The 27,349-nt window shown below is 36.8% G+C and overlaps 1 protein-coding gene across 1 annotated transcript; it reads right to left on the reverse strand.

The window, feature by feature from the left end:
- Nucleotides 1-3,255: 3,255 nt before the first annotated feature.
- Nucleotides 3,256-25,632, reverse strand: si:ch211-250c4.3 (uncharacterized protein LOC100535981 homolog). Its single transcript, XM_053621196.1, has 8 exons — nt 24,907-25,632; nt 18,669-19,462; nt 11,100-11,261; nt 8,104-8,272; nt 7,197-7,324; nt 6,374-6,492; nt 4,716-4,819; nt 3,256-4,503 (listed from the first exon to the last, which is right to left on the reverse strand). Exons 1-7 carry the CDS (start codon nt 24,986-24,988, stop codon nt 4,726-4,728), a joined length of 1,548 nt encoding a protein of 515 aa, XP_053477171.1. The 5' UTR covers nt 24,989-25,632; the 3' UTR covers nt 3,256-4,503; nt 4,716-4,725.
- Nucleotides 25,633-27,349: the final 1,717 nt, after the last annotated feature.

Raw genomic sequence — 27,349 nt, forward strand, 5'->3', positions numbered from 1 at the left:
AGAACAATGCTTGTCAGACCAGGCCTTTTTCACACACACCTATATGATTACTGTGGAAGTGATTCGACCTAAAATATGCCCTTTCCATTTTGAAGCAACTATCTTCAATAATATTTCATTGTTTTATTGTTTAAATATCATATCACATCGAGACAAATACATTAACAAACGTGGATGTTGGCTAAATCTCTCATTGCTTTTCTCCTAACGTAGACAGATTATTTTGCTTCTCAAAATTGTGCAGACCCACAACCATTTCCTCTCTTTGTTTTCCAACATGATATCCATCACTTTGGCATGCATAATAGCCTATTTTCACTTAGAGGATGCCGTAAGCGTTTGCTTTTAAAGACTTTCCTGCATCCAATTAGGTCATTTACAAATTACAGAATATATTAAACATGTGACATATTAAGCCTAAATTATTCCCATTTATTCCAGCTAAATAACATACTATTAGTTATATAAGCTAGGATCTTAACCTCATCCAAAAGATGGAGAGTCTTGAGATGGACACCTGTTCCACTGTGTAGATTTCTACTTTAGCCAAGCATGAAATTATTATCTGCCTTCTTTTTTAAAAACTTTTTTTCCACATTATTTTCAAAAGTAAATGATTGAAGCCACTTGGAAATATTTCCACTTAACAAACTTGCTAGAGAATACAACACCGTGAGAAAACCCATGAGGATCCACTCCTCACCCTGAACTATGCATACTGCTTCCCAATACAAACCATTTTAGTGCATGTTAAGGTGCACTTCATATCAATCTATTAAATCACATTAATCTCTGAAACTAAGTGATTACCACTTCAGAGACATGTAAAGATTATTTATAAAATTTGAAGAATAAACAAACAAAACTATCTGTATAAAGCACAAATCCGTCCATCCATTTTCTTTACCGCTTATCCTACACAGGGTAGTGGCGACCCTGGAGCCTATCCCAGGGGACTCGGGGCACAATGCAGGGGACACCCTGGACGGAGTGCCAACCCATCACAGTAAAACACAAATAACAATGAGAAATGGGTGTATTGTATTAGGATTTTGAAATACACCACTGCCAAATATTTGAATGCTGTAATCAAGGTTCATGCACACACATAGGTCAGACCTAGTGGCTAGCATACTGTATGTTAAGATTATTTTAAATAAAGAATGAATCCTGGTTACCCTGTGCTGAGTAATCCAATACTGGGTTTAATCAAACTCCAGGCTCTTGCTGCTTCATCAGCCATTCAGATCAGGCATTTGAAAGCTAATACTGCTCTTTATCACCAGAGTCGGGTATTAGCCTTTATTAGACACATCTTCAGTCTGCAAAGAAACTGGTATGACTCTCTTGCTAAGCTGCAGAGCCCATGTACTTTGACTGGCAGAGATTAGCATGGCAATTACAGATTCAAGATTTTTATTTGTCACATACATTATATAACTTGTTATATACAGTTATATACAGTATATAACTTGCAGTGAAATGAAAACCTGGCCTACTCCTCTTTAGACTGTGCATTAAAATAACTTAATAAAAAAAATAAGAATAAGAATAAGAATAAGAATAAGAAATAATAAGAAATAAGAAGTAAGTAATATTCAAGCAAGAATGTGCAAGAAAGGGATGTACAAAATATGTAGTATGTTACAGTGTTGTTTGGAGGAAAACATCTGTGAAATATAATGCAATACTGATACAAGACCACATTGCTTCTGTTTGCTCAGGTTGTGCACATGTGAATGCATGTAAATGTTGATCAATGCATTGGTAAAAAATATTTATGAGGACTTTGTCCATTGGATGAAATATTCATATTCTTTGGGAGTAATGAACTTGGGTTATTGCCTGTGTGGCGTTTCTGTGAAGCGCATGTTTCTTCTCACCTCACATAAATATGCTGTTGTGCTGCCAAGAAAAAGCTCCAGATCCACTTCAGCCCTGAGCAAGCTGAAGCAGTTCCTGAAGCTGAGTAAATGAACGATATTTGTGAAACATAAATAGTACTTGTTTTAGTTTATGTTTAAGTTTAATAAAACATTGTTGCATGACAGACAAGTGTATGAATTAAGATGTGTTGTACATTCAAGAGACCACCTAGCCTAAACTTTTAAAACTATAATAAAAAAAGGAATATACAATTGAATATACAGTATACTCAGCAAAAAAAAAAGAAACATCGTCTCACATTCACCTGCTTTTATTTCCAGCAAATTTCTTAACATGTATAAATATTTGTATTAACATAAATATATTGAACAAATGAGACATAAACTATACAAGATTAGCAGACCTTTGATGTACAGAAATGGAATAATGAGTCCCTGATCAAAGTCGGGGTCTTTATCAAATGTAACAGTCAGTATCTGGTGTGTTCACCAGCTGCTTTAAGTACAGCTCATCCTCATTGACTGCACCAGATTTGTCAGTTCTTGCTTTGAGATGTTACTCCACTCTTCCACCAAGGCATTTGCAAGTTCTCGATCACATCTTGGGGGACACATGATTACATGTCATTTTCCACTACAAGGACAATCAGCTGTCCTTCCTGTCCCCCTGTAGCACTGTCTTAGGCGTCTTACATTACAGACATTGCAGTTTATTGCAGTCCTCGTGCCTCCCTGCAGCAGGCCTATGGCATGTTCACGCAGGTGAGCAGGAACCCTAGGCATCTTCCTTCTGATGTTTTTCTGGAGTCAGTAGAAAGGTCTCTTTAGTGTCCTAAGTTATTGTAACTGTGACCTTAATTGCCTACTGCATGTAATCTGTTAGTGTCTTAAGGACTGTTCCACATGTGCATGTGCAATAACTGTTTATGGTTCATTGAACAAGCATGAAAAACTTTGTTTAAACCCTTTCCAATAAAGATCTATAAAGCTTATTTGGATTTTACAAAATTATCTTTAAAATACAGTCTCCTGAGAAAAAGGGATGTTTTTTTTTGCTGAACATATATCATACAATTTGATACAATTCAAACAAGCATAAATATCACATTATTATAGGATCAAATATCAATGCATTTAATTGATATAATTTAAGCATCCTTGACAAAAAGGACAACTGATATATTTTGGTATAACTCAGTGGTTGTTTAAATTTCCCCTTGTTTTGTAAGGAAAAGTAACAGTAACGAGGAGGTAGAAATGGAATGGATGACATGTGTCCTGCAGAATCCCATCGAATTCATTTTAAATTCAAACTGAATCTTAGACAAAGGAATGAATGATATTTGTGAAACATAAATAGGACTACTACTTGTTTAGAAATATCACAATTTTATTTATTAAAAATAATTTGTAATAGGAATGCAATATGCATACTGAAATATTCCATCCATTTTGGTATAGTACAATATACAGTATAAGGAGAGCTCTCAACAAAATTCTTTTCAATACATCAAGAGTCATACTTTTTTTTTCCATAGAAGCCATCTGACAAATTCAGTATGTAAACTTGTAAATACGATATTGTAAGTATACAATATACAGTAAACCATCTAGTGTTTAATGCTTTTTCACCCAACCAAAATACACACTGCAAGACATATTCAAATAATACTTACATTTCTTCCTTTGTTAACTCTGTGTTTGACATTGTAGGCTATGATGCTACTGTTGTGTACTGACTTGGCTTTGCACTGGGAATAGAAACACTTTAGCCAGTTTGTCTTGCTCACTGCATGCTGTCCTGTAAATGTAATATATTTACATAACATAGCAGTTACGTTTTTGGACACAGTTACTGCCAGACTGGTTATGATGTAATACTTATATGTATTATCTGTAGCTATATTATCATGAACAGTGTGTAACACCTGGCAGTCAGGTGGACCACAGGCAATTTTTAAGGCAATTTTCTTCTAAATATAGACTGCTTAACAGTATCTCATATGTTTTGCTTCTTGTTACTCTTGGGGAATCTTTTAGATATATTACAGAAATGTTCAGAACAGACTTAGACTGATTGAAATGGCCCAAGTAAAAGCAGCCAATAGTAAAGTTTTTTTTTTTTAACATAGTATATTGTTGAAGTAAACATTCAAATATTCCTGTTTTTTTTTATTATTATTATTTATGTGAATATATTGACCATTACGCTGTTCTGAGAAAAATGTCTTATTTGTTATGCTACTTTCTGGTAACACCTCTTGTGCATGGCATTCTATACACTATACAAATGGCCAACACTTTTTTTTTAAACATTGATATATAGCATCTAATATACAAAGTGAAAAGGAACCCGTCGTATTTGTAGGTCCACTGTGCACTCATATCAACATAAAGAATTTTCTGTTAAATGTTGTGGGTATGAGCTACGAGGGTCACCTCAATTTTCTATCTGTACCCTTCCATCATCAATCACATATCACTTTCTCATCAACATCATCTTGTCCTCCCTTTCCTTGTCTTCCTTTGCCTAGGTTCTGTGGTTCTGTACAACTTCAGCGTGTCCTCCTCTTCAGGGAAATGTTTTCTCATCATACGGCATCTGTTCAGTGTCCAGCTGGAAAACAGTAACAGAGGGCAAATCTCTGAATACATGAGGGCCTATCAGCTCTAGTTAAGCAATATTATTAAAAGATAGCACTGCAATGTGGCATGGCTAATGCCCAATGCTTGCACAACAGTTCACTGAACCTTTATGTTTAACAACTTAAAGTGGTAGTAAAGATTATAAACCAATACTTTATACTATTGCGAGTTTGTTTGACTGACCTGATCAATGCTAGTGGGGCCAATGATAGTCCAATTTTTGATGCCCGAGGACAATCATAGAGTTCCTGTCTCTTCTGTATAGTTCAATTTGCCCCAATTCAGGCCTGTAAACAAAACAGATTAAGATTATTAACATTATTAAATATGTTTTAAGTTTTAAGTCTGTATGCACAGGAATTATGACTGGTAATTTAAATTCTACATAGTTACACACTATTTGCTCAAGCACAGGTATTTTAATACTTTCTACATTTCTCATCTGTATATTTATGACTAAACATGTACATAGTTAAGCTATCCCCTTAACTATTTCCCACAGGAAATTAAACTCTTTCTTGGGATGAATGTGCAACTGGCACATCTATATCTCATCTATGGAGTGCAATGCTTGTACTCCTCCAAGCATACCTTGAACCTGACACTGCAGCCCCTAACTATTCATCTGAACCAGTGCCAAAGCACGTGTGAGGAGGACTGCAGCTCACTTGCGCATGAGGTTGAGGGGGCAGAGAAATAGTTGTTCTTTCAATGAGCTGTATGACTCCCACCAGATTCCTTTTGCTAACAGACCCTTAAACAAAGTCAGGCCACTGTTCCTACATAGGGTCTAACACCTAGACAATTAACTTCAAATTTAAAAACATAATCCTTCACTAAAGATGAAAAAGGAGAAAACTTTATGAGAAAATCTGCTAAGCAAGAATGTATCACTAGGTATAATTAGCACCCAAAGTATGAAATGACTGAGGGACATGACATGACCTGGTGAATAACTCCGTATTCAAGTACAGAAGCCAGTACTAGTCACCAATTACTAGACGAGCACAGTGCCAAGGTATGAGAAAGGAATTAGTGTATAGTGTATAGATTAGGAAGCAGAGAAGGTTTACAGAGAATTCATTATTATTATGCAAGACTCTCAGCAACTTTTGTTTTTCATGTCTTAATTGCCGTATCATTTTCCATTTCTCTGGAAATCAGTTAGTTTCATTTTCAAGTTTTGTTTTAAACACTATAGAAGCCAGACTTGTATCCTGTGGTATAAAGCATACACATTGCTGCTCACAATAAAAAGTATAAAGTTTTTTTTCACTGTTTAATTGTACTAATTTATTTAGTTTTATTTTATTTGATGTCTTTATTTTTAATTATTATTTTTAATTGTCTTTCTATATTTTTTTAAGTAAACAGATCGTCAAGGAATTTCCACTGTGAGTTTTTTCTTTAATAATATTATTTGTGTTAATATGAAATAACCCTGACCCTCACATTAACTTCAGGTCACACTATTGAAGTGTTTGTCGTAGAAGCTCAACGTGGGGAAGTAAAAGTAAAATTATACTATATTATAACAGGAGTTGACGGCTGATGGTCATTCTGCACCATAATAAAGGTGTAGTGAAAGCTGTGTATGATTTTCACCTAATCTATATCCTAATTTCCTTTCAAAGATGTACATATTCCATATTATCAACAAGCCCCTGAAACTCACTTTGTCCTATTAGATGGAATCTTTCTGAGTTTCTATGGACAAATTAAACCTAGATTGAGTGGTTAAGATAAAATGATCATGATCAATTTGTTTTGTTACATTAATAACATCTGGTTATACTAAATATGAAGTGAATATGCCTGCAGATGTTTTGGGCGCCACATACCGGTATAACTGTGGACATGACCTCTTGAAGGAGCTGGACGACAGACCTAGTTTGCTTTGGTTCCTCAGCTTGCTCTTCTTCACCAACTCCTTCACCCTGCCCCATGCATAGTTCTCTGGCTGCACACAGCAAATGAAAAAAAAATTAGATATTAGCTTACAAACATGGCTCATGGCAATGTAAAATTATTTTAAAATTTGCTGAAGACTCCCATTTACAGAACTTTGCCTCTTCCTGTAATGTGTATTAAAGAGTCTGTACAGGATTTCACGGAGATATTTTGTGATTGTTGCAGCCAAAAATGCTTGATTTTGCTGCGGCTTTTTTAAAAAAAAATGCAATTCAAATTACTGAGTGTTTTGTGTTTTTTTGTGTGTGTGTTTTTTTTACAGAAAACTACTTGAATTGGCTAAATTTCAATTGCACAAAATTGTTTTGCACTGTCTTTCGCAGTGATGTTTGTTGGTAAATGAGACCTTTTAGCTGTACACATGTTCAACACACATGAACCGAAGAGGGCTTTGTCTGACTGCACATCGTGATGATGTCACATGACGTGTCTTGGCCCAAATCTTTATGTACTGCTAACATTGATTTAACTTCTCCAAAATCTACATATTTAGACATGGAGTCACTGTAAGCTTTACATGTACATTGGGAGTATATGCTTCTGCTTTGTGTTAGTTAATAGTATAATATGACAGCATGAGTCACACTGGTAACACCCTCCCTTATGTGTACTATGCATGAGTGCACATGGTGACAAATCATTAGTGTGAGTCAGAGAGGAGTCTATTAAAGTTTATCTGTAATCATGACTCACCCGTCTATGGGGAGCAGAGAGAACCTCTGAGCTGTCACTCAGGTATCTGGCCTCCCCCTCTGTATAGCTCCTCCTGGTAAACCCTTTTCTCCACACAGGCAAGATCTGCTGGCAGCCTCCTTCACAATCTGTCCAGATATCAAACCAGATATGGATCCTTATTACAGGGTACAGTTACACAGTCAGATACAGTTATCGCAAAGAGGAAAGAACTGTTATGACAGATGGTCAAGAGAATCGGCGCTCCATTGGGATCTCTGGATTTGGTTTGGCACATGCACACAACCATACATGCACACACTCTGATTTCCTACTCAGGGATGGAGTACAGAATTCCAAAATCCCTGTTATAGAGTTAAAATACAGTTATAGAGATTCTTTTTATAACCCAAATGCCAGAAATGACCCTTTCAGTGAAGAAATAAGTAATAATCTAACATTCCCCCACCCCCACACCTCAGGGAATGTCTGATGCTTAGAAAATAAGCAAGAAAAAACATTTGGGAATGACTCTAGTGTTGTTCTGGGCAGTATTACTTTCAAACTTTGACACACCCAAGGTGAACTTGAGAGGAATATGCACCTGGAGTCCCCTGTGGTTTGTGTGAAGTAAGAAACATCTTACTCAGTTATCACCTTAAAGTGAAGATATAGAAACATTCATTTACATATAAATTATGTGTTCAGTACTTTCTTAACACTTTACACATGTTATTGTCTCACAAGTGCTAATCAGCCTGGTTCCAGGAAATGTTTAACAAATATGGATGCTCATGAGAATGAAAACACGTACTCCAAAGAATCCTGGCATTATTGGAATTGCTGGTCTGTATTTCCCAACAGTATCCTAAATTAATTTTCGATTTTTGTTAACAATCCAACTATCGGACTTTGGTGCTGTACTGACCGCTGAAGGCTGGCCTGAGGGGGATATGTGTGCCCTCAGGAATGGTGGTGAGGTCAGACAGTGTGCCACTGGATGCTGTTAGGCTGGTGTAGTCACTGCGTGAATGTCTCTTCAGCTCCGGAAAAGCCAAGCTGGACGCGCCACAGTGACAATGCTGTAGGAAGAAATCCTGAAACAAACAGGAATCGGTTGCTGTAGATGACCAAATTTTGTGGAAATTAGGAGATTCAATTTATTTATGAACCGTTTTAGCAGTCTTAAGACTGAGTTCTCAGTTTCTAATGTAATGATAAGATTCTTAAACAATTATTATATGATACTGAACTACAAGGGTCAGAGTCCACATAAGGATAATTCAGCTTGTTATTGTTCACACCCATGGGTCAAGAAAAGCCCCTCAACAGAACATACTTGGCTGCTGAGCCAAGTATGTTCACCATCTGTTTCATATTTATGTGAGTGAAGAATGATGTAAGCCATCACGCACTTGTGTTGTCTGCTGTAGTGTGTAGTAACAACGTAGGAAAACTTTGTCATAGGTACTCAAACATGAGTTGGTCATATTTCTACTTTAGTTTAGTATAAATGCTCAATAGCTCAAAATATAATTATTTGGGGTTGAGCATTATATTACAACATCTCATCAATGGTGCAATAAGAATCACACACACACACACACACACACACACACACACACACACACACAAAATAAGGCAGATAGGCAGCTGCATTCATGATTTGTAGAATTTCATGTCTGTAATACCCATGAAAAGGTCATTGCCTTCATATTTGAATCAAGAAATGGAGGCCCGCCATCTGTATTTGTATAAATGAGAACTTCATGTCTCAGGGATCAAAGGCATTTAAACACACTTTCCTGCATTCTCATGAAATGCAGAGTAGGAAAGTGACATGTCCACTGCGGTATATTATCAACATACAGTATATAGTAAAGTTAAATCAGTGTCAAGTCCTGCTTTCACAGACTCTCTCTGTTTTCGAGATTGGTCATAGGTAATATATAGTGAAATAGTAAGAGAGACGAGACCACGTAGGTGGTAACTGCTTATTGTCTGGGTTGTGAAGGATTATAATGACTACAAATGAAAGGCTGTCTTGAGGGTGCAGAGGAGGGTGGCTGGAAACAGCAGGGAGGAGACTGGCATGTCAGCTGGGTCCATTATTACAGAGACTGGGGCACGTTTCAGCAGAGTTCCCCTGTCTTTTGATATGTGTGATGGCGTGTTGTGGCCCCTTTTCCTTTTCATCCATCACACACTCATAACAGGGGGGAATTGTTGTTTCAGAGAGAATGAACAAGCAGTGTGGTCCACATCTTTTGCCCACCATTGAAAGCATTGTTGTGTTTAAGAATATGATACCATTGGTGATTACCTTCTACCCATGTTTACTAAAGTTTCATACAACTGTCACAAAAGGGGCCAAAATGAAGCATTTATTTGAGCTACAGAACATGTACAAGATATCAGATTTCCATGAAAAGACAGTACTGTTGCAACATAGCCTTCCATGATGGAAGAAATGTACATAGCAGGGGAGTAAAAACATTTTAAAAATACATAAACATTTCAATAAGACCATTGCCAGAATGTGCTAATGAAACTCTGGAACTTGAAAATGAGAAGATTCTTGGTCTGAATTCAGAATGGCTGCCTATGCCAATCCCTCCGTTTCGCCTCGCTCTCTTTCTTTGATGACTTTGAAGTGCGGCTCCCTGCTGAGCTCACTCACTGTGTTGCAAAAAGCTTTTCCGGACCCAGCACCCAACCTGACACAGTCAGTTTGGGACAGGCTTTCTAGAAAAACCATGAACAAAACAGCTCTCACAGTGGCCAAAGTCTTTAAAGGCCAGGCAGACATCTACACAATGTGCTGGCATGGGTTTTTAGTCATAGGGCAGATGTCTAAAGTAGGACAAAGGTGGGTGAAGGATGCTCAAGGAAGCAGAATACATTCCATAAATACACTTCTACTAAGGAAGTAGTGGCCATTTTAATGTCCACAAGGTAGTTTGTAACACTGGACTGGTGAAGCACATTTCACATGCTCAGTCACTATTCTATTGTGGTCATTTCAGATGTGCAGAATAAAAATACAATAGAGAAGATTGTAGTTCACATAGAAGAATGTAATACAGCATGGTCTTTATTATTATCCCAGAAATTTGTAAAGTAACATAAAAATTGGACATATTAAATCAAATATTCCTTTAAAGATGTGACTATGAGAAGATAACAATCCAACGTCTCCTGGTAAGAAGTGAAAAATCGAAGGCTTAGCTCAAAACTTTAAAGATACACTATATCTTATATGCAGTATCAATATGTACAATTAATAATTTATTTAATTAGTAATTTTTGAAGGACTAGTGGAAGGACTAACTGAACTATTATAGCAAACATGCTGTATTAAATTATTAGATAGCATCAGCATGAGACATGAGACGGGGATGTCCTGAAATATGTGCACCATATGTGTATAAGGCTTAAACCCAAATGTTCTTTTTTATTAAACGTACTTTTATCTGACCAACAATCCGCTTCTAAGGCCTGTTTAGACCTGCTGGATTTATACCGAGGCAGCATGTTCAAACAATCTCTCACTTAAGGATGTAGATACTGTACATAAAACCTTAAGTCACCTGGAGTTTACACCTAAACAGATTAAAAATTAGAAAATTAAAATAAAAACAGAATATTTTAGTTAACCTAAAGCAATATTTTTAAATCCCTAGTTAAGAATAGACCGAACAATATCAGAGTATTAGTTTTAGTTCAGATTTACTATTTCATTTGTTTTCTAGGTTTACTAAGACAAAACCTAATCACTATTGTAATTTCAGTGACACCTGTTTAGGACTGTTTTTTGCAACTTTTTAATGATCAAAAGCATGAAGGATTTTTGTCCACTATGGCCAAATGTGTCAAACATGGCTAAAAAAGACATTGGAGGTATAATGAGAATATTGGACCTACCACTTTAGTTTTCTTCATCTTGCCGTCCTTCTGCAGTATACAGATCTGTTTCTGCAATTTGAGGTTGTGCTCCTGAAGCTGTCCGATTTTCTCAATGAGCTGGCAGATGTGTTCCAGGTAGCCCAGTCCTGAACCTAGTGGGTTGGACTGAGCCTGATTCACCTGACACACAGAATGAAAAACAATTTCTATGTTTAGAATTGATCACATTAGCATTGATGAGAAAAGACCTGCAACATAATGCATGAACACTAGAACTGTGTTGACTGGATGGCATAACCCATAAGAAATTTAAGTTGCAGTTTAAAAAAGCATGAAGAACCAAGTAGGAAGTGACATGTTGGTGAGAATGTAAATACCAGTGCATGAGATAATTCCCATCCAGCATTTTACAAAGGTATTTTTATGTTCACAATGGAATTTTATTTGGGCTTAACAGCTTTAGAAGCACATTTGAAGCAGGTGTTTGGAATTAGCACTAGCACTATTAATGCCATGTGCACATTCACTTCTTCACATCAATGTATAAGGGGGTTACACCATTGTTTTCTCTCTAACTTACATATTAACCCAGTGTTACATATTAACCCTGGACATAGTAGTCAATTTGTATAGATATCAAAGCTGCATTTTATGAAATTTGGCAGACATGTTTATCCAGATTCACTTGTATTTGTCACTTTTATACAAATGAGCAGTTGAGCGTTAAGAGCCTTGCTCAAGGGCCCAGCATTGGCAGCTTGGCAGAACTTTAATTTGAACTTGTGACCTTCCGATCAGTAGTGCAATGTCTTAACCACTGAGCTACCACTGCCTCATTTAAACTTTAAGCCACTTCAAGCCACTTTAAACTTTAAATCCCATTTAAGATCATGAAAAGCATCTTTAAATGTCCTCAGCAGGGAGGCCTATGCAAATCACCTTTTTAATTTGGATTACATTCTTCACAAAAACATTAAAGATTAGTCGCATTTGCATATTGTACTGCATAGCTAGCTTCAGGGTTCCATAAAGTGTAAAATCTAATTCCTGTATTCATTTTTCTTCAATACTCAACAGCACTAGTAATTGCACTTCAGAACTAGGCTTAAGGGTCTAATTGAACAGAAACTTTGGACCACAATTGGGGAGTGACGAACTGCACCACAACCACGATTTTCAAGAAAATGTCACGATTCTGCAGATATTATGCTTCTCCTTCTCAGGTCTTAGTCATTGGGTTGATTGTGGGCAAGAAGACCACATTTGTTTGAGGTACAAAGCAATGATTGCCATTGTTTGTTTGTTGATTCACAGTTTGCATAAAAGCTGCAAACGTTCATGTTTTACGAAATATGAAAAGGAAATTTTGAACAAATATTTATACAATCATCCACATTCCACAAAGTGTCCCAACAAAAGCAGGATATGAGCTCAGGTCCAGGGCTTTTTTCTCTCTCTAAAAAGCTTTTCCGTGCCACTAACATCCCCAAGCCCACCATCAGTGGAAGCAAAGCAGCTAAACAATAGAAGACAAAATCATAACAGGGAGCAAAAATGCAAGGAGCTGACATCACTCATTTCCTTTGACGATGTGTAAGATTCTTAAGAGGTCACGGTTACACATTTATGACCATGAGCTATAGTCATTTATGAGCATTGCCTTTATATATCACATTATTATTATATACAGTATGTCAACATTCTTGTTATAAATTTTAACGCATACATAACTGTAAATTTAAATAATATTCAATGTTTGCACACATTGCAACTCAAGGGTTCCTCATACAATCCTGAGCTCAGGTTACTGTCTGTGCAGAATTTCTGTTCATGTTCTCCCTGTGTTCATGTGGACGTCCTCTGGGTTCTGCGGTTTCCTCCCACGTCCCAAAATATGCCCAGCTAGGTGACATTTCCCTTAGGTGTGAATGAGTGTGAGAATATATGTGTGTGTGTGTGTGTGTGTGTGTGTGTGTGTGTTTTTTTGTGTGTGTGTTTGTGTGTGTGTGTGTGTGTGTGTGTGTGTGTGTGTCTGTGTGTGTGTGTGTGTGTGTGCTTGGTGCCCTGTGATAGACTGACACCCAGTTTTCCCAGGACAGGCTCCAGATCCACCGTAACACTGACCAGGGTAAATGCAGTTGCTAAAAGTGAGTAAGTGAGTGTTTGCAATTCAAAATTAAGTATCAGAACAAGTAGAAAAGTGTGACTGTCAAATTATTTATTTATTGTCTGATTGATTCATTCATTTATTCATAGATACTGGGTTTAAGAATACTTGTCTGTGTATCAGACCACCTCTCTGTCGAAAAGGTGAGACATTAGCTATGCTGCACTGATATTATTCAATCCAAAAAACCTACAGGTGATATGAACATTCTCACACGCTGAGTAACGAGAACAATGAAAAGCCAGTCATTAAGTTTTTACTTTATTCAGTGACCTTTAAGGATGAGGTTTCCCAGGTCTTATCCTTCTCAGGGTCCAAAGTGTCCTGGGTAATGGGAAAGAGGAAGTGCTCTGGAAAGCCCCACACCCTTTACTTCCTCCCCCTTCAAATAATAAAGCAATGTATTACACAAATGGAACCTGAACAAACTCAGGGGTTTTGTTATTATATTGTGCTTAGTACCAATAACTTCTCAAAGTCAGGAGGTTGTAATTTTCTGAGTTCCAATCTATCTAAGTAATAACAGTAGTGTTTTAGTGCTTGGTTTATACTAATGCAGCATAATTTTTTATAATTAGTGTTAAAAAGTCTGAATAAATATGAAAACTATTCAAGAACCCTGGTAAAAAAAAAAAATCAAAAAACCCAAAAACGTATTTTCCTCAGAGATTTTACAGCACACCACTCGTGCACACTTTCCTAATCATGACTCTATCAGAGTGGAATGACCAGCCAGATGTGGGGTGGGGTGAGAGATATGGAAAAAGGTGTGTCTTTTTAAGTAGAAACCAGAACAAACAAAAGTCAAAACAACTGTCAGATTTAACAAGCTTTGAAAGTTATGTATTGAGATAAACAAGCAATGTTTTTTCTTATGTAAACAATTATTTTTGTACATGCTGACTAGTTTTTACTGATTACATAACTGTGTTCAAGTATTTATGATGTGAGACAAACATTTAGACTGATCTGGAGAGCTGCACAAGCAGCACAATGTGTATCATTCAGTGTATGTACACATCAGTATGAACCTTTTCCAAAACTGCTTCTCTAAATAAATAGAAAATCATGCTGATACATCCAGAATCCACCTTCAAAATGATATTCAGTCATTCAACAATCTGTCATCTCATTCTAGCTTTATTTATGGCAAGTTACAATCCTTTATATCAGGGGTCATCAGTTCCAGTCCTGGAGTGCTGGAGTCCAGTATTTACTAAGCCTGGTAATCAACTGCAGAGTTGAATTATGGTCTTTGAACAAGGAAATCACAAACTCTGCTGGATTGTGGCCTTCCAATATTGGAACTGATAACATCCACTAAGAGTATGTTTCCCCTCTGGATACAGGCTTTAGACAAATAAATGACTGAGGGAGGATCTACAAAACCTAGTGTTTATACAATTGTGTACATTGGTCCACTGACGGTTATAAATCAACTTTTTCAACTCCTGTAGATTCTGTAGTATTTCAGTTTTGTGCAACATGAATAAGCGGATAATATTGTGGCATGCAGTGGCAGCTCATCCATAGAGACAAGCAGCTGTTCACCAAATATTAATCTTCATAAAGTCCTCATTCACAACTCCATACTAAAATTTACCTTCCACTGACATTACTACTCACCAATGATTATTTATTTATTTGTTTATTTATTTATTTTCTATTTGACAGATATAGTATAAGCCAATGCTCCATTGATTTCCTGGCTGTTATGGTCAAAATTGGGACATAATGGTCAAAAATGGGAACTGCCACAAGAGCTAAAAGATGTCGATTGGTTCAAGAATCATCCTGCTCCATCCTCGCTCTATGAACATTTTCAGCTACACGGCTGTTAATGACAGGGTTGCAAAGTTTGTGGTTTTTACTACCACAATGGGCTAGTTTAAAAATAATCCTCAGCCAAAAGATCATGTTTTATAGCAAATAATGAGAATTAAATCTAATACATTACCATAAACAAAGGCAAGTATAAGTTTGGACAGTGTGTCTATGATATACAAAACCAAAGTTTCTTTCACCTCTTTTTTTTTTTGTTTATAAGATGAGTTATGTTGAAAATTTTGCTGAAATCTGAGAATCCTGGTTAATGAACAAAGGTATGTCTAAAACCACTCAAAATGAACTGCTAGAGTGTATGCTGGATATGTTGTCAATTTTGAATGACCTTGAACAGGTTTACGGTAAGTTTTCACTAGATAGTAGCCTATAGCATAAATGAATTGTGATAGTCTCTAGACATCATTTTATTTGAGGCTATGTTATTATTAGTTGTCCTGTCACATCAAAATCTATGGTCACAAACCATTGCTGATGACATCTAACAGTAAAACATAGGATGTTATATACACAGTTTAGCTCTCCATACCTCATCCAACATTAGATGAAAACCTTTCTCAAGTTGTTATGGAGGTGTGCTTCTGTTAATGCATTTATATGCTAGAGGATGAGAAATGTGCTTATTCCATGTTCTCCAAAATATGGGTGGGAACAGCATGGTAATAATAAAAATCTCTCCCCTCGTACAATACGTACTATATACAATTTTTGTGTGTGCTATGACAAGATTAGAAATGCTTTGAATGTCACATGGATCCTCACATAGACAGAGCCACATACATAAGGTTGGCTTGGAAAACAAATCCCTTTTATAAATCCTGTTGCCTTAAAGGATCCAGTGCTTTGATGTTGCCAGGTTGGATAGAAATACATGCAACATATCTCCTTTTCCTTATTAAAAGCTACAGCCATGTTCTACTCTCATAAGGAGGAAACAAATCAGATTAACAGAAAGGTAGAGAGCAACCCTTTGAAGTTGCTGTGTTTGAAGCGGATGGGAAAAAATCTTAAAGCCCTGTTCCAATATCCCTTTCCTCAGGCCAAGAGCTCCGTTTAGTGGGCAGAGGAATTAGTTTATTAGGTGTGCTGACAGGTAAAGATGAAGCTAGAGTTGACTGCCCAGTCTACCTGTCGTCACTGTGCTCCTAAACTCTAGAAACACTGTTTAAAAAGTACAACTCACCAACCCCTAAAAGATTAACAAACTACCAAAAAGGGCTTCAGCTGGGTACATATTTGAGTAATTTGAGCTTTTTGACACCTGCTTGATGCATCCAGGTAGACTAGGGAAGAACAGGGCCCAGACAGCAGGAACGTTTGACCATGCTGGTTTCATTCATCTCAGACATCTGCACAGTCACTCAGCATAGATGAAAAGGTGCTGGGTGATGTGCGGCTCCATAAAAAGAAGAGAAAACTACACCACACACACAATCCATGACAGCAGTACTGTACTGTACAGAAGCAGAACACAACATACCCCATGCCATGGCTATGCTGGAGAACACTATGTGCTTAGATTCCCAAGACCTATTCCAAAGAATTACTAAACCATAGTGAAAACTGCTGTAATATCATCAGAAAGGTGAAAATGTGATCGGATCAAATTTTTAATTACATATCTTTCATTAATCACTTTATGGTATTAAAGAGGCTACATGTGGCTCATTGACCCAAATGACCCATAACCCTTGTTTCCAGCTATTTATTTCCAGCGAGCCTATTTATTGGGAGAGATAGAGTGGCCTTTATCTTTAAAAAAAATAAAAATAAAAATAAAAAGAAAGAAAAAGAAAGAAAGAAAAATGGCTATTTGGGAATTAAATGAGCTTTGGTGAGTTTTCATTACACTATTTTTTGTGATCTTATCCAAGATCTACATATGGCCACCTACTCAGTTTATAGCAGCTTGTCTTGCTCAGTCGAACTGAAATACTATTACTGCCGTCTGTCACAGAGTAATTTGGAGCAGCAGACATTGGGGAGAAAACAACCAAACATTCGGTTTTTTAGTAAGGAGTGGCAGACATTCATTGTTTATTTGTTCTGACGTCCCTGAAGATTTCAGTCTGTGACGCTTGACGTTTGGAACAACACATTTCAGTCAACCATGCAGTGCAGGTTTTGCCAAAATTATTTGCTCAATTCCTACTTTTGACAAGAGAGCAAATTCCAATCCCCTATTTCATTCTAATGTTTTATGTATTCATAATGATAACACTACTGAAAAATACTTTCTGACCAGCTACCAGCTGCTAAAACACATATATATTGCTGATCAAGCTGGTGGGCCATCTTTGGCAGCTTGTAAGTTATTTTCTAGTGTTCTCATTACTTGAATAAAGGGATCAATAAATGTTTGGGATTTTCTTGTGTTATTTTCTTAACAATAGTGTTATAGTGTTAGTGTTAATAGAGGTAATTCAAAAACAGTTCCCTTTCTACCAGCACCTTTCCAGCTGGCAAAGATGGTCTAATCAACTCAGCCTGTGTTTTGCCAGCTGGAAAGAAGGCACTTTTATCTGTGCAAATATTGCATTTTTGGTAATATGCTAGCTAGCTAGGACTTTGCTAAGGTATTTGATAATTCTGTTACCACATTAACATAATGGTACTAATTCTGTCCACTTAATTATGTCTACATTTTAGTGATTTCGAACTAGTTGACAGTACTAAAGATCAATAAGACTCTCACATGTTTAATAGTTGCTTAGTTCTGGGGGTCATATATCAGGGGTATTTGAGAGCTGTGTACATTGCATTTACTTCAGGTGGGTGTAGTCTATTTAAGTCAACCAATCAGAACAAAGAAAGAGCAACCTACTTAACTACTACTTTTATAGTTGTTAGTGAAGTCCATTGGTTAAACCTCTTGTGTCTGAGGCAGTGGCTACTTGAAAATAGTTTACTTAAACATGAAAGGAAGACATGTTCAACACATCAAACAGGTTGTACCACAGCTGCCAGGTGCAGAATAGGTGGAGTTTGATACCAGACATCTACGTGAATGAGAACACTGTGCTTCTATAGCCTTTATAAATGTGTTATAGAACTCTTAAAATCAAGCTTTATATCTTGAAAGGCTTGACAGTGATTACAAGTACCTGATTCTTACATATTTGCTTTATATTTGTTCTTACATATTGCTTTATACATTTCTTCACTTATACACACTTTCACAAGCCAAGTATGAATTTGCTATTTACATATTTATATGTGACTTGATTCCCACCCTGAAACCCCAGACCAAATATGTAATCAACAGATGAAATTGCTGAAAGGTGCTTATTACTGACTATTAAATTAGAATAAGAATAATGAGCCATGTATCAGTATAATGACGCTAGCATATTACAGTACCTCTAAAGGTGTGAAAAAATGCAACAGCTCTGAATGTTTGTGAAAAAGAATTACTTTTACTGCCTAGTTGTTGTATTTTGCTTCTGAAAGCAATGTTCATTTTAACATCTTGTCACTGTGACGCTGCATAGACAGTGGTGACATGTTTACATAAAACTGGACACAATCCCAAGTCTTTGAGGAAATACCAACCAAATTTGGTAAACTGTTATAGTTACCTCACTAAGCCTGCAGCACTCCTCCATGTATTCATCCAGACTGTCACTCGTTGTACTTTTCCTTAATGGCTGCTGTTGCAAATCCACTTCCATGTTCCCATCATATGTGTCACTGGCATGGATAATTGATCCTGTGTCCTCAGCAGCATCGCCCTCCATTATTGTATCGATTGTCTCTGCACATAAAGAGCCATCCTCATAGCTTTCTGAGGCTTTCACCAAGGTTCCATTCTCTAAGCTTTCTGAATCTCTTACAACCTCCAGTTGAACATTATCCATCTCATCCTCTGGTCTGTCTTGCAGTACTGTGAGATTGGTTTCTTGGGCATATGTACATGATGCTGGTTCAGTCTGTAAGGATTCTGTACTCTGTTCCAGTGAGAGGAGACGACTGCTGGCTTGTATGTGAGAGTTCGGATTGCTAGAGTCACATGAAGACTCTCTACTGTGAACAACAAAGCTCTGCTCTGAGCCCGTTGGAGTAGATGGTGAGTTCGCACCACTAGGCATCTCTACCCCAGAGTCTTCCGATTCAAATTTGTACAAACCTGGCAACTGGGAACTGGAAAAAATTGCAGATAAATAGTCTTTCTTTGACTCCACCATGTTTAGTTCAGGTGCTGCACTGTTGACAGAGATTGCTTCTTCAGCCTGGAGTGGTGTAGGGATATCCTGCTCAAACATGGACATGTTTGACACAGAGTCCTCCGTATTTAACAGTTTCTCATGGAAGTTTTTGAAGAGCTTCATCTTCGTCAGCACAACCTCACTTTCTAAAGCCATGTCCCCTTTGCCTGCAAAAAGGGGGAAAATGTTTTTACTCATTTCACTCAATATATCATGTTAGGTACTAATACAATAAAAACAGAGGGCCATGTTCCAGTTTTGCATAGTTAAGGAAGGAAGTAAAAAGAGGAATTTGTGACCCCCCAGCTTTTGAGTAAATTATTAAACAAACGGTAGAAACTTCTAAATCACATATCCAGAACATTGGAATGGGGTTGTATTTGTCATTTGTGCAAATACAAAGGGTTTGTTTTTTCAAGATAAGTAGGCACTTAGTGGCAAGAGCAGAATAGGTATTTGAAAAATTCTTTTTTCTCCTTTAGGAAGACTCTTGATATGTCACTACAGACTTACGCTCAACATTCAAATTATATAATGTATGAGGGCATGTATTCAAAAATATGTGCACAGTGCTGAAAGCTTATCTTTTATACTATAAAGCATTCTTTAGCATCAGAGATCCAAAAAAAAAAAAAAGCCTCAGGATGCAGTGAGCCAATAGTTATGTCTGTCTCCTGCACTGAACTGAGCTGTTTGATCTTGTGGGTTGGATCTTGACATTACAGGGTTCAGTCATATGTGACTTCTCCTATTTCTAACCTTCAGCAATCTGATACTTTCAGGTGTCTGTCAAGTATTCCTTTTCAGAATTTTAAAGACATGTCACCTGGGTTCTAGGGCCTGCTAAATAATAAGCTCCCTTCCCCAAACAACTAAGCATTTTAACAGCAGACTCAGAAATTATCTATCTGGAAACTGTAATTAGACCGCTGCCTCTGATCCTTTAAGCAATGGCTGTAGGTTTAACCTCTCAAAAGACAAAAAGTATAATGTGTTTTTATTTGTCGTTACATTTAAATTATTTATTGAACTCTTAGTCAAATATATTTAGTTTTCAGTTTTTCAGTTAGAAAATAATCAGTCATATAACATCCCTGAGAAAATGTGTTTTTCAATTCAGATGGGTAGATGTTTTCAGATTGGATAGCGGCTCTGCACAAACAATGATACCATTTCAGTTATTCGAGGTCATAAAAACTTGGTCCATGGTCCAGGTTTTTTCCCCAATCCAAAACAATGGCTGTGTTTTGCCAGCTTTTTCTCATGAACTCTCCTGACAGGACCCCTCAGGCTATCAATACATGCACCATAGCATAAATCTGGATGGTATGTGTATCTGACTTGTTTGTTTTTTTTTAGCAATGTTCCATTAATTTGAAGCTGTAATTCAACATTAGTTGTTTTTTTGTTTTGTTTTTTACACAGCATACATTAATTAGTATTAGATAACCCTGGAAGAACAATAAAGTGCACTTTATACCATAGTTGTCTCTTAAGTGGTGTTCTCAAAAAATGTTTTTGGCATGGTGGCTTTAGCCACAGGATGTATAAACTGGCTCTCAATGAAAAACACTAAATATAGTATATACTGTACTACATATTCCAATGCCTGGTATAGCAGGGAATACATTGAAGTTGCTATCTCTCCCAGTGCAATGTGTTAAGTTGATAATCTCACTATACAAGCAGAACAAATATTCAAACATGCATTAATTGGATTCTTGGTGGCAAAGGCCCAGAACAAAATTGGCTAATTTGATTTAAATGGTCAATCAGAAAAGTTTGCTTATCCAGGTCCTCATGCAGCAGTGAATGCCAGCAAGAAAAAAGAACTGCTGATGGCGGGGCATTTTTTGTGCCACTCTGTAGGAGAAAGCAATCTGCATCTCAATCCCCCTTGGTTTTCAATTAACATCCCCAAGAACTGGCTGCTGGTATAGAGAGATCAAACAGGCCCTCATCCAGACCCTGGCAGGCTGGAATGTGACTAATGCCGAGGTCCTACGTGCACCAGAGTATGAATGCATTAAAAATACAAACAAGTAAAAATAAATAATAAAAAGCAGGTTAATACCATTGTTGGAAGAGAATGTGATGCACATTTTTCTGGTCTCTTATCGCCCAGGAGCTATTTTTTTTTTCAAGTAAATTATTTCAAAAGCACCTGAATCCATGAACTCCATGGAAACTGTGCGTCCATCCTCTACACACCTAAACATTTTGCTTTTGATATACAGCTTTGACCTTGTTTTCTTGCCCAGCTATTTTCCAATTGTAAAGCATTATTTTAGTCATGTCCCACCTGGAGTGGTTGTTTGGCTTTAGGGTACTCAATTTTTCCCCTCCGTACTACTGGAAAATACCTCACATTTTTAAGCTGATAAAAAAAAAGTCAGGGCTCACTCAAGAGATATGGAGTTATGAAGACTTTTGCTTTGATTTTTCAACTTCAGCGATGATTAGGAATGCGGAGCTACTGATAAGAAACAGAAGGACACTAGATATCTTTAAACAATGTTTAATAGCTTTTCCTTGTGGACATTTTGTGAGACTTCACAATTCAAAACATATGTTGCCAATTATTAAAAATGGTCATGCTCATTCTCTTGTCCAAAAATTCAAGAATTATTGCTTAGCCATTTAAGAACTGGAGGAATCCTTTAGTCGAGGTAATGTTATGGACATACTTACCCTGGCTAATCTGACTCACTTATATTTAGTGTTTTTGCACTTCTGAAATTACAGCTTTTTAGTTGTAGAGGCATGAAATTACAGAGGGATGATGAGTACCTGAAGAGTCTTACACTCTGACTAATCTTCTTGCAACAAAGTACAAAACTTTCTGTCTGACTCTTCAGCATTGCCTTCTGTTTTCTTGTTGTATTGAAACAGATGTCACATCCTGAATCAAACAATGTAAAGCTCTTTATTACTGAGTTGTAACCCCAAGCATGTGTTTCATCACTCATTATTTGTACAAAGTCTCTAATATATTTTAATGATGTCATGTCAGAGACTCAGTGCCTTGGGTTGTTTAATGTCAGGCAGGACATCTCAGAAAAAAAAAGATAGTTGGAAAGAGTTTGTTTTCTCAACCAGCAAAAAGTCACATGGTCTGATGACTTAGGACTCTTTAGTGTTGAGTGCTTCAGTGATGAGTGTGATAAAAGCCTAGATATGTAGTCTTAAGTAAAAGTCTGTGCCCAAGACAGATTTACCTGTCTCTGGGGTGACCACTGATAAGAGACAGTTCTGAACAGAGACCCAACATACTTAAACTGTTTTCGTCTAAGAAAAAAACATCATATTGATCTTGGTTAATATACACCAACTGCAATTATAAGTTACATCTTGAATACATCTAGGTGTGTTATAGTAAGCTTATTGTCTAAGCCTGATATTTTCATGTGAGTAAAAATTTCTCTAAGCCTTGGGCTAGGCTGTCCCATGGCTTACATGCTGAGCCCCTGTTTGGAGAGGTCAGAGGCAGGCCAAGACAGGTCTGCTATTTTTATGGTTAAAAGAGCTTAAGAGAATGTCAGAAGCTGGCTAGCACTATGGGTGGTCAGACACAATGACCACAAGGTGCAATTGCTTTAAGCCAACATGTCCAATCTTGTACTTCTGAGTTATTTTCTGAAAGCATTAACGTTTTTATTTTTATATATGATTTTAATTTTACTTTCTGTTTACTACTGATTAATGGGTATGGTTGAATTATTGAACAATAAAATATTTTCTCTGTAAGTAAGTGAGAAATCATGATTAGATAAAATAAGAACAAGATGAAATCTACCACTATAATCCCTCACAAAATTATATTCCTTGATCAGCCACAGAATCAAATAATTTTAATTTCCTTTAAAAATGATCAGTTTATTCAGCCAATTTCAATTAAACTTGTTGCCTCAGGCTAAAAGTCATTCTCAGCTCAGACTTTCTAGGTCATTGATAAACAGGCTGACGGAATTGCTGCTTTTCCTTGGCCTTGTGTAACTTTGCTTTGGACGACAAAGACCAGATGTCACGTTTCATGAGGTGCGAAATGCAACTGCACACCTTCCCACCTCCCCCACTCTCTTTCTATAAGCTCAGCACTTCTTGCCTGTCTGTCTCTCAGTGCGATAATGGAGTATTTCCCCTCCATTCTCTGGCTGGGATGGGAATCCTGAGAAGCTCTTCCAGACACATTATCATTGTGAGCTGGAAAGGCCCAGTCTTTCATTATCTGACCTTGTTACGATAAGAAAAGAATGTGCAGAAGCCATAACTCCAGTATAGATTTCTTCAGATGCACATACATCCACAGATGTGTCTTAAGCACAACTTAAATCTCTCACTGCCCAGAAATACTGGCTTAATGGATCAGTACTAACAAGATTCAAAACTGTTAGAAACCATTAGCAAATACTTTAAAATGCCTTAAAATTGTGGGCGATAATTTAGTCTGCTGTCAACACCTGGTTTAGTGAGTCACTTACATATATAACCTTGGTTTGATATGAGTCAGATATTTAGTGAAACAAAAAAGGTCATGGCAGTGTCGGTCATCTCACAAACATTCCCATGTGATGTCACGTTTGTAATCTTGTTTTTCCTAGGATTAAAATTCTTGTGCAAAAGAATTATTTTACATATAATTATTTTAGAACCACAATTATAATAATGTTCACCCAACTATTAATGTACTTGTGATAACGATGTACATCAATTACTAATGACCTGCTAGTGCATAGGGAATTTATAGCACAAATACAATGCACAAGATTTCTCTTGATGATGAGAAATATGCAAACATCTTAGAATAAAGAATAACAACACAGCAGACCCTTAAGTTTAAACTTTCGTGGATTAAACTGAGGTAAAGCTTTCAGCTTTATATTTGTCACATGTTTTAAAATGCCATAAAAATGGCATCCAGCTATTCTGCATTTTCCAATTGCAAGAATAATTAAAGCATTTCATGAACTCTAAATTAACCCACAAGCATTCTACATTTATTAGTCTTTAACAAATTATAGTGGCAAGCACTCCATTTTATGCCACACATAAACATGTTCATTAGATCTACACTTGTAACAGATGGCAAAAAAGAAAAAGCCTGCTAAATTAGATCTTGCTAATTAAAGCCAAGTGATTACTTTATGTGAAAAATCGCATTCCAGTATGCCATGTTTTATTGGTTACTGTAAAGCCATAACAAAACAGACTATAAGGAATAAGGTATGAATGTTGACTTCTTTTTGATTTTTATTTACTGTAAGTTTAAAATTTCATTGTGTAGACACAAAATGTGAATAATTAGTATCACATAGATGCCTGAAGAATGTCTTGCAATTCTTAATATATTAATAACCAATTATATATTCATGTATTAATTAATAAATATAAATTCCTAATATCATGGAAATTAAAATAAAACCCTCATTTGTTAGATATAACTGAAATTGTACACACAGTTGGGAAAAAAAATTATCAAAATAAAATCTGACACCTTAGCCATAAAAATTACTGCCTGTAGCCCTTAATCCATTGGTTGTTCATATCTGACAATTAGAGGTAACATGATCTCACATAAACAGGATGGCAAAGCAGGTAGTTAGAGTCTTACCTTTCCTCCAAGGTGTGAGGATGGTAAATGACTTATGCCAGCTAAACGCCATGCTCGATTTTCTTCTTTTCAAGCTCATCATGGAGGTCCAATACAGTTGTTCCAACAGTCTTCACTGAGGGGAGTAAGGAAACCCTCCTTTCTGATGTATTTAGATGTTTAGATCATATCTTGTATTTAGATCATATTTTGAATTTGTCGGTGCTGATGTTCCATTTCCTTGATTTAAGTGTTCAATAACATTAAGGGTTAAATAGCCCACCAATATCCATTGCACCGTGAAAGCCTTTTTTTGGACAATGTTGCCAAAATGCCTATCTGGATGCGAGTGTGTAAAAGCCTCTGTGTCTTTGCCTTTATGAGAGTGTGTGATATTGTGAGAAGAGTCTCTTCTGCACTTCAGTGAGCAGAATGTGAACGCCGGCCTCCAGCAGCACGACCACTCAGCAGCTGGGAGGAGGGGAGCCTGAGCACCAAGGGGAGGGAGAAGGAACGTGTAGGAGAACCCAGAAGGGAGATAGGGAGGGGTACTTTGAAATGTGCCAGTGGATAGGACATCTTTAGTTTATTTTCAGTGAAAATTAGAAAAGGAAGGTTTGTTTCACCAGCCCACTGTCAGATATACTGACCAGGATATACTACGAAGGTATAACTCTGATAAGATTCACTGATATGAAAGAACAACATATTTTCTGTTACCTTAGTGTCCTTTATAGTTACGTTTGACTGGATTCCCTCCCTGTCTATAGACAGCATCATTAGACCGGCAGTCTTTAGGCAAGCCTATTCCTGTCTATTCCTGTCTGTTCATAAGGTCGAGTGTGCTTTTTACAAATGCAAACCTTTCAACATTAAGAATTTTTTTAAGTTATTCTCAGTCAAATGTGCAACATCGTTGTGGTCATACAACCTTATGAGGAACATTAATGGTTCTTTGTTTTGTCCTTCCAGGCAATTACATAACTGATACAACTGCAGTCCCTATAATAGATTCTTTGTAAAATAAAATAAATAGCCACACCTACAAGGGTCAACTGAGCTGTAACACCACACTTTCTGAATCTCCCCCTCACTTATAAGTGGGAGGAATAGTAAGTTATCTGTTGGGACATTCTTTTAGTTTTCAGTGAGGCACTGTTCTACAGGAAATACATGTGGTTAGTAGTGATGTTAGTAGTAATGTTTTTAAAATCATCTGTATACATACAGTCTACATTTGTCAAATTTCTCTTAGGGCAGATGAGTTTTTGTTGTTTATTCTGGCACTGACATGGACATCTGAAGCGTTATTGGCACTCTCTGTTGTTTTTGTAAGCAACAGGTGAGGACATCAGTGGGGGCGACAGACAGGGAGAAGCAGCCCTGAATACCCCGAGGCATCTGTGAGAAAGCCCTGCTTATCATAAACAGATCTGAAAAAGCCAAAGCCTCCCGTAATGTATCCCTTAAAACCAAAGTAGAAAAACTGCTAACCTTTATGGAAAAATCACATACATTTCGCATGTGATTATTATTCACCATGTTATGCCCTGAACACATGTAACATTTAAAAATAAATGCATAACAAAAGTACAACTAAAATAAAATGGGAAAATACATGAATTAAGTGAAAATAAAATTACATGCTATACATATGAAAAATTATGAATCATGTGTAAAGAAAATAACATGCAGAAAATTCCACATGTGAAAAATGTGAGGAATAACATGTGACATGTCAAAGAAAAAACACGTGATTATTCACGTGACGTTCATGTGAAGTTTTCTATAAGAGCAGTTCACTGCTCAACGTAATTTTAGATTAAAAAAAAAAAAATGTTCCAATTTTCCACTTTACTGATGTTAATATTTTGGGAAATCACAACCATATTTTTTTAAGGTTATTAGCAGCTACAGACACCTGCAGTTTGACCAATTTGACCTGTTTGTTTTTGAGAACCCCACAAAGACATAATGTGCAAACACGTTATTGTCCAAATCTCTTTTTACAAGTAATCCTCCAGAATGATTTTTTGCAGAGTCTTGTTGGTCTTAGACTCTAAGTACCTCTATTTCCACATGTTTGACACTGAGCATTTCAGTTACTTATATAACTGAAAACATTTGGCCCTTTGAGTGTTTTTTTGTTTGTTTGTTTTTGGGGTTTTTTGTGTGTGTTTTTACAAAAGGATGCCTTGCATAAGAACATGATAATGAAGATGACAAACAGAGTCAATGTTCACAAAAGTTAATCAGAAGAATTATAGGCGTATGATTCTATTCCTCTCCCCGGTCAAATAAGCAAAAGATCCCTTAAAAGCAGGTGTAGTCATATTAATGAAGAAAGGCCATTTAACACAACATGTGTTGAAATCGTACTAACACATAAAGTGTGTAAGATATTAACACATCCTTTCTGAGAGTGTAGAAACACCAGCATTGCCAGAGGGTTAATGACTGACCT

This window comes from Ictalurus furcatus, chromosome 3 (assembly GCF_023375685.1).
Source record: "Ictalurus furcatus strain D&B chromosome 3, Billie_1.0, whole genome shotgun sequence".
In the NCBI taxonomy this organism is placed as follows: Eukaryota; Metazoa; Chordata; class Actinopteri; order Siluriformes; family Ictaluridae; genus Ictalurus; species Ictalurus furcatus.